At 36.2% G+C, this 13,210-nt stretch overlaps 1 protein-coding gene across 2 annotated transcripts in view; it reads left to right on the plus strand.

The window, feature by feature from the left end:
- PIR (pirin) overlaps positions 1-13,210 on the plus strand; it is a 97,303-nt gene that overhangs the window by 47,871 nt on the left and 36,222 nt on the right. For both annotated transcript variants that reach the window (XM_036271285.1, XM_036271286.1), the window contains exon 6: positions 10,321-10,405. In XM_036271285.1, the coding sequence (XP_036127178.1) occupies positions 10,321-10,405 (85 nt within the window). The remainder of the gene's footprint in view (positions 1-10,320; positions 10,406-13,210) is intronic.

Raw genomic sequence — 13,210 nt, forward strand, 5'->3', positions numbered from 1 at the left:
TGCTGTAGTTCATTTTCATAGAACGAGGCTTCAGAATGAACCTCTCTCTCACTATGCCAAAAGGGTAACTTCATGTCTGTACAAGCACACACCCCTGACCATGTCACAATGTCCTGCAAATGATCACATAGGAGAAACCCTGTGCCATAATAAATCCCCCCTTAATCATATGTACACAAAGTTATTAGTCCCCAGAGCTCTATGAAATCTTATCTTTGCCAAATAGTTTCTCATTTCTATGCACTTTCTTGCAAGAACTCTTAAAAACATCTTAGTAAATATAAAATGTAACTAATAGAAATTAAAATTATTATAAAGTCCTATGAAGAATATTCTAGCATTTGTTAATAGATTTGCTGACTCAACCTTGGAACACAGTACCTATGCATGGGTGATAAGGGATAGGAAGGCTCCCTGTTGGCATATTTGGGGATCATTTGTGGTTTTATTGTACTGTTGCCTTTGTAGGATTATGGATGGATTAGTCTTATAAGAGACAAGCATTTGTTCTTTCTCTGTTTTTAATTTTCAAAAAAATTAGAACATTTGTAAGCCAACTTCAGTCAAGAATGCTGACTCAAAGGGTGAAGAAATTAAAATCCAGTTTCACAATTTACATGTCTGTAGTTAAATTTCAGGACTGTGAAATCCCCTTCCCCTTTAGCTCTTTTATCCTCACTACCCCTCCCCTAAAAAACAAAAGGTGAGAAGGAGAGGGGCTAGAGTGTTACTTTTGATTAAAGTGGTGCTTGAAATGGATGCTATAGAGACTAGACTGTAGGATACTTTGGCTATGTCCAAAATTCTTGGTTAGTGGTACAGTTTGATGCTCAAGATTTTTCACAATCATTATTGTTCACAAAAGTTAAAAATGTTGTCTGGCTCTCTCTAACTTTTACCCTATACAGAGCCATTGGCATTTTGCCTAAGAATTTCTTGTGTGTGTGTTTTTTTCTTTCTTTTCTTTGTGTGTGTGTGTGTAGCACTTCATGTATATGTCAAAATATGATTACAGGATTTTAATCCTTCCCACGATACCTTTGGCACTGGGGATGGAAACTAATCTCTCCCACTTCTTATCAGAATTCTTTAAAATAACCAAGAATTCAGAAATCAGAGTGCTTTGGATTGGGGACAGAAGGCATCATTTTGTTGAAGAGCACCAGCCTGTTCTAAACAATGAGAGTTGAAATTTGCTTTAAATAATGTGGTAAATCAACTTTTCATTTCCTCAAAGCCTTAAGATCTCCAGGAAAAAGAGGAAGGTATGGTTCTTCATGCAGGGGCAAAGGGGTGTGGTATGGTAGCAAGTTTCTTGAGTGTGTGTGAAGGTGTGAGTGGTGGAGAGAACGTGTATGTGCTGATGGGTTTATTCCCCAGTGCAAAGCCCAGCAGACCATTAAAGTGGGAAAGTGATGGGAGGAAGGTAAGGAGATTGGGAAGTCCCATGGGAGATGTACTAGATGATGACAAAAACTCCTTATGGAGTAGACCTTCCTCTGTCAGTTAGGGTTCCTGAGCTAGTTAGTGAAGTTTTCTCCACTGAGGCTCTTCCTTGTGATTGACAGAAACAGAACCTACCTGAAATAGACCCAAGTATGTATGCAAACTTAATAATGATAAAGAAGATCACCCTGAAGTGGAGTCAACTAAGACAACTGGTTAACCATTCATAAAAAGAAACCAGTTTAGCTCATGATCTCATACCTCACAGTAAAATAGATGTGACATAGGTCAAATAATGAAATATTTTAAATGTCAAACTAGAAAAATTTAGGCAAATATTTAATTTCATCTTGATGGAGAAAGACTTTCTACGTTTAAAAGCTTTAGAAGGGAAAGATTGATAGATCTGACCCATATCAGAACTGCCATCAGAGAAATTAAAGGCCAAAAACAAACTGGGAGATTTTTATAACAAATATTATTAAAGGCTAATAGCCTTACTTTATTAAAAACGTACACATTCATATAAATTGATAAGAGAAGCACCAAACCCCTTAACCCCACACCTCCCAATTCTCTGCTCCCTCTCAGAGTCACACTTCACAAGTGATTTGTCTGCACACTTTATCTCCACTTCCCCACCTCCTCAATGTTCTCAACCTGGCATCCACTCCCATCAGTGCACTGAGTCACCACTGACTTCCATGTGGCCAAACCCAGAGGTCTTTTCCCCCCTAACATTAACTCTTCCTTTCCATGGGTTGAATGCTTCCTCCTCCTCCACATTCTCTTTACTTTGGCTCTGAAATAATGCATTCTTGTGTCTCCAGATACTCCTTACTCCTTAGTTTCTTTTCTCAGGTAGGTACCTTTTCCTCTACCAGACCCCTAAAATGCTCAAGTTCCCTGGATTTCAGTCTTGAGTCCTCTTTTTTGTCATTGAATATCATCTCTCTAGGTGACCATATCCATGGATTTAGATGCCATTTCTAGTCTTGTAATTCCCACATTTATATTCACAGCACAAGCCTAACCTCTGAGCTCTGTCTACTGTCCCTACTTGACATCTTCATTTGCATGGTTACCAGGAATGTCAAATTTAAAATAGCAAAAGTTGAAGTCTTGTTTCTCCCTACCCCCACCTGTTTTGACAATAAACAAATGAAAATGTTTCTCTTTCAGTATTCTCCATTTTAATGAACAAATAACATCATCACTCATTGCTCAAATTTGAAACATGGTAGTCATCCTTACTATTTCTCGACCCCACCTGCATCCTGTCTTCCATCCCTTCCCAACCCTGGCCAGGCCCACTGCAGTAGCTTCTTCAGGGTGCTTCTCTCTCCTAGTCTTAGTCCCTTCCAGTTCTACACATAGTAGCTCAAAACATCTCTTAAGATAAATTTGTCTCAATGTGTTCTCATTGTACTTTAAAGAAATCTTAAATACCTTACTCTGGCCTACACCGTGAGTGGGTCTTTTTATATTCTCTGAACTCATCTCATGCCATTCTCTCCAGCAACTTCATTGTGTCTGCATATTGTTCTCCCCTTGTTTTCTAAATCTACAGAGCTCTCTATTGCCTCCAGACCTTTGCACATGCTGTGCTCCTTTCTCTGCCCAGAAATGTCTTCTCCCCACCTCTTCTCACTAGCGGCCTTCTATGCCCTCATTTTATTTTCTGGGTATGCTATTTATTTCTTTTACAGTCTATATACTTTTATATTTAATTTGGTAAATTTTCTTCCTCTCTAGAATGGAAATTCTACAAAGTCTAAGCAGATATTGTATTCACTAATATATATACCCAATGACTAACATGGTAAAGGCTCTTTATCAGTATTTCTCAAATGAAGGAGTTAGTCAGTAATGAATAAAATCTTAAATAGGTTAATGAGCAGCTAGTTTGTAAAGAGGGAAACATAAGAGGCCTAATTAATATACATAAAGGACCTAGAATTGTGCCTGTTAGATACTAAACCCTTAATATATTTATATATTGTTTCTTATATTAATAATATTTAATAGTATTTGTTAAATTAAAAATATTGTCACCTAAGATGATAGTCAAAAGAGTAAGGAGATATCAATTTATGATTTTTAAATTAGCTAAGATTAAAAAAAATTAGATGGTCAACATCTTGATGAGATGGGTACCTTTTATAGATAGTTACCAAGTCATTTGACAAAAAACAATTTGGATAAAAGCAAGTCAGTTAGTATATCAGTTGACTGAAATGGTTTTTGTTCAAAAAACAAATACTGCTAGACAATGGTTGTTCAAACATTGCTATTTGTACTATGGAGGTAGTGACTTTAAACATTTTTACAGAGTAAGCTTTTTCCTTATTTTTTTTTTTGCCCATATTTTTCAGATTCTCAGGTGTTTTTTTCCTTTTCCTTTAAAAAAATCCTCACTTGAGGATGATTTTTCTATTGATTTTTAGAGTGTGGAAGGGAGGGAGGGAGGGAGAGAGAGAGAGAGAGAGAGAGAGGTAACAAAGACACATTGACTAACTACCTCCTGCATGTGCCCCGACTGGGGCCAGGGATTGAATCTGCAACCCAGGTACATGCCCTTGACCAGGAATATAACGCGAGACCCTTTATTGCATGGGTCAACTTTCTGACCATTGAGCCATACCAGTCAGGACTCCTTCATTGTTTTATTTTTTAGCAATTAACCTTTCATTTCTATATTTGTGGCAAGGACATAGTAGAAAAAATCTAAATGGACAACAACAGGGGATTTGTTGGAATAAATTAATTTTCTAGCAATAGGAGATTTGATGGGGAAAAAAACAATATATAGAACATATACTGAGTTGAAGAACTGCCTTGTGGTGTAGCAAAATTACAAAGTCTAGAAAAACTAATGACTACCAGTAGACATGTTTAGCAAAATTGCTGTTTAATCACATGATCATGTTGACCAGTTTGTTTTTGGCCACATTGCATTTAGCCATAAACCTACAGATATATCAGAGAACTAAAAATGTCTCAACTTTTAGCCCTGGCCGGTTTGGCTCAGCGGTTGGAGCGTCGGCCTGCGGACCAGAGAGTCCTGGGTTTGGTTCCCGCTAGGGGCATGTACCAAAAAAAAAGAAAAGAAAAGAAAAAAAAGTCTCTACATTTAGACCCAAAATTTCACTGTGAAGAAAAATAAATAGAAATGTGGTCAAAGATTTATCTATAAAGATATTCATCAACAGTTAGCAACTATGCAAAAGGAAAAATCATAAAATATAATGTTCAACATTAGGGGGATGATCCAACATGAGAGTGAGCAGCCAGGAATAGCTGGAAAAAATATTTCTTTCTCTTATTGGATATTGAGGATTCACACTTGTTAGTATAGTTATTTAGAATAATTGGCTTAAGCAACATATACTAAAATTGAGAATTTGAGTGCATTTCCTGAAAAATCACTAAATCATAAAGGGTATTTGAAAGTGTCCCCCCAAAGAAATGTAAAAGCATCTATTACAGCTCTGATATGTGCCAAATTGCTGCCACTTGCTTTTAGGGAAGGCCAGCATGGTGGCAAAATTAGCAGTATTCAGGGATAAATGGGTGGCAGTTAATTGTGAAAGGAGCAGTGGCAAAATAGAAGATATTTCCTTTGCCACACTCACACATAGCAACCAATGTAGCATGCTCTGGGAAGACGTTTGTAAGCCACATGCCTTCCATGTGGAAATGATTTCACCTCCTAATTATGATCACATTTACAGATGAAAACAGGAAGGAAGCCAGATTGACAAAGGTATCATACCAAAAGCCAGGGTAAGCGGGAAGCCTTTGAAGGATATAAGATGAAGGTAGTGGGATTCAGAAGGAAGTGGTTTTGTAGACCCTGTTTGGTCTTGGTTGTTTTGCAGTCATTATTGGAGTGGTGTCTTTGGCTCATTAAGGGTTTAATTCTGACATACTTATAGAGAAAGAGAGACTAGGCTTGTCTGGATTTGATAACACTCCTGTCATTGGTTAGCCAAAACTTACCCTTAACCTCTCATGAAGAGTTATGTTACTTACCTTCTAGAAGCTTTGCCTACTTGATATTTGAACTGTAAGATTTTAAGCCATTGGGCTTTTCAAATACAGACCAAAGCTTTTAAAGATAAATTTTCTAAATACTTTCAACAGAGAATTATGAAATGAGAAGAAAGACAAAAGAGGATTAGTTTCGGATTTTAGTACCTGTGCAACCACTATTAATCAGGACCAAAACAGAGAAAAGGAAAAGGAAAATTTCAATGATGGAACTGAAGGGTGTTAGTTTTGTTCATGCTGAAACATCTGTAGAGGAATGTTTTATTTTAGGTTGTAATGGACCAATTAATTTATTTTAATCCTATGGAAATAGATACATAGCTAAGTTTTTACCAAAAAGAATGATTTGTTTAATTGAATTCCCATTCTATTTTGAGGGTATATTAATAGTTTACTACTATACATAAAAATAAACAGAACACAGAAAAGAATATGCCTACTGGTGATATTTCTTTATTTTTTTGTAAATCAGCAGTGTGTAATAGAAAAATTAAATCCAGGTTTTCTTAAAGTGTATTTCAGGCTGATGTTATCATCCTTGAGTTAAACAAATATAATTTATACTTGCTATTTCAACAGAGTTACCATGGGAGATAAAATTTAAAAAAATCTATCTGCTTTTCAAAAATTATATGTGTGTATACACACACACACACCTACACACACTCATGGGCACAGCTTCCAAAATGAGTTTTATTTCATTATAGATTAATGGAAATAGAGGTGGTTGATTATTCAAGATGTATCATATTGAAATCTTCAGTGATCCGATTTTCAATATAAAAAGGATATTAGGTTCAGAATTTTATTTTAGGCTATAGATGTGGTGAAAAATACTTTCAAAATGAATTTAAAATTTTCCTTTAGCCCTTTTCATGCCAACAGATAATAGGGTGTATTTGTGGCTTTATAGTGTATAATGTCTCTTATTGGTTTCCGTTTAAAATTTTATATATGAATACATAAGTACAAAATTCTCCGTGTGTTTTGTGCACACACACATGTATCTATGTAGTTGCAGTCTTAGATAAGTTTTGGACAATATGAATTAGGTTGAGAAATTAGAGGCAGGATGAAAAGAAAAAGTCCAGAAGACAAGATTGATGAGTGAGTTTGAGAGCAAGAATAGAGTGAAATGATCATTGGCTCCCCACTCACTCCCTATAGCCCTGGTTGCCCTCCTCACCCCAGCCACATCTCACTTTTCTACAGCTCTAATCTGAGAAATCAGAAGGGAATTTTAGAAATGAAAATGTGGAGGGAAACATTAATTTTCTGATTCAGAATTTCAGAATCAGATATAGACTTCAACATCAGTGAGTCTCAAAATGAGATTTTCAGATGAGTGAACTAAGCCCAGAAGAAGAAAAAGTATTTTGATAGTCAGCAGGGAAAGCATTCCTAGCATCAAAGACTCCTGCTTTCCAGTGTAAGATTATTTTTAGACTACATTCTGGGAGAAAATTAGTAAAAATTAAATTAAGAACCTCTTTGTGATTAATCTCTTTGCTATAGGCAGGGATGCTGCATCTGCCACTGAGGCAGAGGTTAGGAAAGACGTTTAAACCAAACAGGGGGTCTTTTTCTGGAAGAGAGCAAATTATTGCCCATATAGAGGAGTCATCTGATTTTATGTGACGTTTACCCTAGATGTTCTTAGAGGTAATTTTGGAAGTCTTCATTAGACAAAAACAGATTCTTTCCATATGGTGCCTTACATACCTAATGATTCTAGAGAATCAGCTCCTGTGTCCTGCTGGTGCTACCCCTGTGTTATGTATGTTTCAAGCTATTCAGATTGATTGTGAATCATTGGCCTCAGGCTGCACTTGATGTCACAGGTCTTTCTGGTTTCATTTATGTGTGCACAAGGGAATTTGCTTTTCCTGTCTTTGAAGCTATATTGATGCAGCTTGACCTTCTAAGCCTTGTAAAACCATCTACCAGATCTTTTGAAGCCCAAAGCTTCAGTATGTGAAACAGTCATAGGAAAGGGAACAGTCTTCTCATACCATTATTTATAATTCTCTATTCCAAAATTTAATGTACAGATGTAAGCTTTGACCATACCAAATCACCCTTCCTTAAAAATAGACATTTTGCTACATGTAGGTAAATATATTGATGAATATCCTATGTATACTGTAAATAAATGTATTATTATACATGACATTTTCCATTAGGAAACATTATTCGCTAAATATTTATTGAACACCTATTGTGTGACAGACACAGTGGATTGGCCCTGGGTGAAATAGGCTGAAATATCCATGTTTTTTGTGGAATTTACATAATTATTTTCTGCAAAATGATAACTTTATCAAGGAGAAAATAATTCTGGGCTTTGGATTCTCTCTTTTGGTCTATTTACACGTTCATGTTTTTAATAACTGTAAGCTTTTATTAAAGTATAACATATATATAATCAAGTATACATCTCAGAGCATTTGCATCAAATGAACACAGCCATGAAATCAGAAGCCAGGTCAAGAAACAACGTAATTATTGAATAAATTAAGCAAGATAAAATTACATGTATATGATTACATTTATATAAAATTCAATGAAGTGCAGTCAGTGGTTGCTGGGGGACTGAAAAATTAGGAAGCATGGGATGGAAGAATTACAGAGAGGAATGAGAAAACTTTTGAGAGTGGTGGATATGCTTATTGATTGATGTTTTCACAGATTTGTATATGTCAAAATGTATCAAATTACACCCTTTGAAATAGTCCATTTATTGTATAACAATGATATTTTTCAAAAGTTGTAAATTTTTTAATTGGCAAAATTATTATTATTTTTTTTTTATCCTCACCCGAGGACATTTTTTCCATTTTTTTTTTGTTGTTGTTCAGATAGAGTGGGAGGGAGAGAGAGAGAAACATCAATGTGAAGGGACACATCGAGTGGCTGCCACCCGCACGACCAACCAGGGCCGGGGACAAACTGAAACCGAGGTACGTGCCCTTAGCGGGAACCAAACCCGGGTCTCTCAGTACCGCAGGCTGACGCTCCATCCGCTGCGCCAAACCGGCCAGGGCGGCAAAATTAATTTTGAGGGTAATTATTCAGAAGGGACATGAGGAAGCCTTCTGATGTGGTAGTTTTTTAATGGCTTGGTATGAGTATATAGGCAAAAAATAAAACATAGGAAAAAAAGCTGTACATTTCAGATTTGTGCATTTCACTGTATTTAAGTTACAACTTCATAAAAATAAATGTTACAAAAAATTTTTTTTAAAAAAAGAAAAGAAACATAACATTGTCAGGCCCGAGGAGAAGCCCCCTTTTGAACCCCGTCCAGTTACTAACCTTCCCAAGGTAACCACTTTTCTGATTTTTGACAACATAGATTACTTTTAGTTTTACTTTTTAAAAAATCCTCACCTGAGGATATGTTTATTGATATTTTTAGATAGAGGGTAAGGAAGAGAGACAGAGAGAGGCATTGATGTGAAAGAGAAACATTGATTGGTTGCCTTCTGTACACGCCCTGACTAGGGATCAAACCCAAAACCCGGGTATGTGCCCTGATTAAGAATTGAACCCAAAACCTTTTGTTGTATAGGACGATGCTCCAACCAACAGAGCCGCACCCACCAGGGCTAGTTTTGCTTTGTTTTGAACTTTATAGAAATGGAATCATATGGTATATGATCTTTTGTGTCTGTCTTCATGTGCTCAGTATTATGCTTGTGAGATTCATTTAATTTGTTGCATGTGGTTGGGTTCATTCATTCTCCTTGCTATGTAGTATTCCACTGTATAAGTACATTACAACTCACTTACCCATTTTATTGTTAAAGACATTTGAACTATTTCCAGTTTTTTTACTGAAAATGTCACTATAAAGATTTGTGTACATGTGTTTAAGTGAACATTTCTATTGGGTATGCACATTTGAATTGAATTGCTGGGTCACAGATTATGTACATATTCATCTGTACTACATACTGCCAAGCAGTTTTCTATAGTGTTTTTACCAAGTTACAGTCAGTCCCACCAGTAGTGTATGAAAGTTCCAGTTACTCTATATCCTTGCCAGACTTGGCATTATGTGCTTTTACATTTTTGTGTGTATTTTAAGTTTAAAAAACTAGGATAGAACCACTTGGTCTTAGTGATAAACAATGAGGCATCATCAAATTTATAGCAACAGTGATAATCCCTTGCATTTTGGTCTATGCCAGTGATTCAGAATGGTATCATATTGGATTACAGACTCTACTTAACTGTTGCCAGAATCAAAGCCACCATGTACAATGGGAAATCCTATAAAAGTACACTTTTTTTACATTTCAAATCATGGCTTTTTCAAGCTAGCAATGATAGGCCACCTTTTTTATTTTTTGCAAGAGTGCCAGTTAGAACAAATAAAAAAATACTTACAGGTCACTTTTTTTTTTATATTTCAAAATACATATAGTTTTATTGAGACCTGGGAAGAAACATACATTTGGATGAGAGATAAACTACCATATCAAGTGGAAGACTGGAAGTGAGAAATTTGGAGCAACTATTGGCCAATAAACGATTAACATTGGGCCATATTTGAGAAATGGCTGTTGGGAGATAGCTGTCATCCTGAAATAGCTTGTCAACCATATTGTAAACCTAGGAAGGCTAATTTTTAGACCGAGACCCTTAAGAGAGGGATGTAATGGCAAACCATCCAGTCCCCTACCCCAACCCTATTTGAACAGTGTCTTCCAAAGAGGGAATTGTACATATAATGGATTTAGGCACCAGGCCCATCTAGAAAGGTAAAGCAGGACCTTATTATTGGAAAGACACTGATGGTTTCCTTTTTCTTTTCAGTCCAAGATTTACACTCGCACACCAACCTTATATTTGGACTTCAAATTGGACCAAGGAGCAAAGCATTCCCAGCCTGTTCCTAAAGGTATGATGGGTTCTGGGGTTTAATGATTGTTTCAGAATAAAAGGGAGGTGCTTTCTCTGGAATGTTCTTGATTCTGAACCTCAGCACACAAAGTTCTGTGAATTTAGTTTATGTTAAATTATGTTTAAACTAGCCAATATTGATGGGGCCTTTCAAGTCACAAAAATCACAGAATGGTAGGGCAGGACCCTCTGGGCCACCGCCCTCATTTTACAGATATGAACAATAAGGCCCAACAATTAGCCAAGTGTCAAGGCCACATGAAGGCTTGCTGGACAGGGCAGGACTTTAACTCATGTCTCCTGCCTTCCTGGTCACTATTGACTTGCAGTATTCCTGGAGGCAAATTCCAACCTTTTTACTTATGAATAAGACCATCCTTCATTGAGATGCATGCATTTCTTGATAAAGACAGTCTATGGAAGACTTACCTTTAGATTGACGTTTAAATACAGAGAATAATTAGAAAATTCCCAAACATTTAAGGCCAATTTTATTTTAAAAAATGGTTACACCTGAGGTCATTAGGCATCAACCTCAGACCTATTATTTTCTTCTTCTTCTTTTTTTTTTTTTTTCATTCTGGCTATTTTTAAGTACATAAAAAAAATCAATTAATTCACTTAAACATAGCCTACCCTTACGCATAATTTTTATAACAGTAAGTGTGGTAGCACATATAGTTTAATTTTTTCTTTTACTTTTGAATTTGGGTCCCTGCACTCTATTTTCCTCCCTTAGCAGCCCATAGATATACCTTCTCTATATATCACAGATCTAGGGGAAATCACAGATGTATACTTGAATTAGATCTTGCTGTGTTTTTCTCAACACTTACTTTTGTACACTGACATATACATGCATGTAAATATACACATATATGAGGTTATTTTATAATTGTTTTACTAAAATGGAATCATATTTTAAATGCATTTTTTGCATCTTGCTTTTTTGACCAAACTATACCTCATGGAAATCCTTCCCAATCTACTCATGTGGCTCTCTTAAATGGAGGTATTCTATGCCATAGGTTGACTGCAATGCATTTAGCTATTTCTTATCAATGGGCGCTCACTTTGTTCCTAGCGCTTGGTTACTGTACACTGGCCTGCAATGCATATCCCTGTACACATGTCCTTTCATATGGGGCCTTATTTTGATATGTCAGGTTTCCAGGGATGATCACAAGGTATATCCATGTTTAATTTTAAAGGGCATTGTCAGGCTGCAGTCCAAAAGGCAGTCACACTTTCCATCAGCTGTGTGTGAGAGTATCAGTTTCTCCGTGACCCCACCAGTGCCGTGTATGGTTCATGTCAATTTTTGTTTTATACTTAGCCGCCACCCTATATTACTTCATGAGACAATGTGTATCTCTCAGTTAACAAAGCTATGCTTCTATATTATTTTGTCACAATGAATTTTAAACCTAAAATTTATTTTCTAAAACATTTTTTGGAGTAAACAAAAGCAAGTAACTTAAAAATGCACATTTATTACTGAGTCACTGAAAACCCACTTTAAACAAGTCTTTTATAAATCCAGCTATAAAGCAGAGGATGCTGTCTTTTTAATACATCACTTCTAGTTATAGTGTTCTCTCCCTCTTCCTCTCCATCTCCCTCTCTCCTCCCTCTCTCCTCTCTCTCTCTCTCTCTCTCTTTCTCTCTCTCTCATACTCATTCATGCTTGCATTAGGTGACAAATCCAAAGTTTGAGACTCCTCTGTCCATTACCAGACAAACAATTCAGATCTTATAAAGCACTTATTATTTACAGACTTAATAGTTCTGGCTGCCTGTAATCAGACATACTGGCTGGTAAAATTATGCTGTATACATTTTACTATCAAGTCATTTAAGTCAAGGTCACCTTTTGTCATTTAAAAAAACAAAAAACAAAACATCTTTCCATTTGCCTGCAATATTTTTTCCATCCCTTTATTTTTAGTCTGTGTGTATCTTTCATTCTGAGGTTGATCTCTGTGTCTAGGTCAAATTCCATTTTAAAATCCAAGGACTGTCTAAATTAATTTTATTTGGGTACTTTGCTGTATCAAATATTCCTTAAAATGTATAGCTCACTGGCTGGATTCTGGACATGTTTTATTTATAATATTTTTATTGTTTTTGTTACTCACGGTAAATAGACTTGACATGGATATGTGGGCTATGCTTGGCTTTTGCATATGCTTTGCAATCTGACTGATGTTGACTTCATTGTATCATTACCAAATGAATGGGCTAGAAAAAAGGCATTCATTGCTACTATCCCATTCCTGATACCAGGAAAATGCACATTTCCCAAAGGACGTCCAGTTTAGGAAGGCTGGAAACATTTCTCATGAATCAGACTAATTTTCTTTTTTTAATTTCTTCCCATAAATAGTATTTGAATAGATTTTTGCCATCCCTTTATTTCCTTTGGGCGAGGCACATTTCTGTGGAGTTGTGCTAATCTTGCAGAAAACAGATGTTTCATACATTGATGATTTGGAAGGCAGTTAATATCAGGAATGGAGCTGCACACTGCATCACTTACAAATAATCCAATTTGTCAAGTTTCTGACAGTACCGGATTCTTTTCACATTGGCCACACGTTTTTCATGTTAGTTCTTGGCTAAAATAAGAGTAAGTAGTTGTTTCTCTCTCTCTCTCTCTCTCTCTCTCTCTCTCTCTCTCTCTCTCTCTCTCTCTCTTTCTCTCTCTGCAATGACTTTTACAATCTCTTGTGAAGCAATCTGATTTTCCTTGCTATAAACTGATATACAGATAACACTGTTTGTTATATTCACCAAGAAGGAC

Source organism: Molossus molossus, unplaced genomic scaffold (assembly GCF_014108415.1).
Source record: "Molossus molossus isolate mMolMol1 unplaced genomic scaffold, mMolMol1.p scaffold_m16_p_2, whole genome shotgun sequence".
Classification (NCBI taxonomy): domain Eukaryota; kingdom Metazoa; phylum Chordata; class Mammalia; order Chiroptera; family Molossidae; genus Molossus; species Molossus molossus.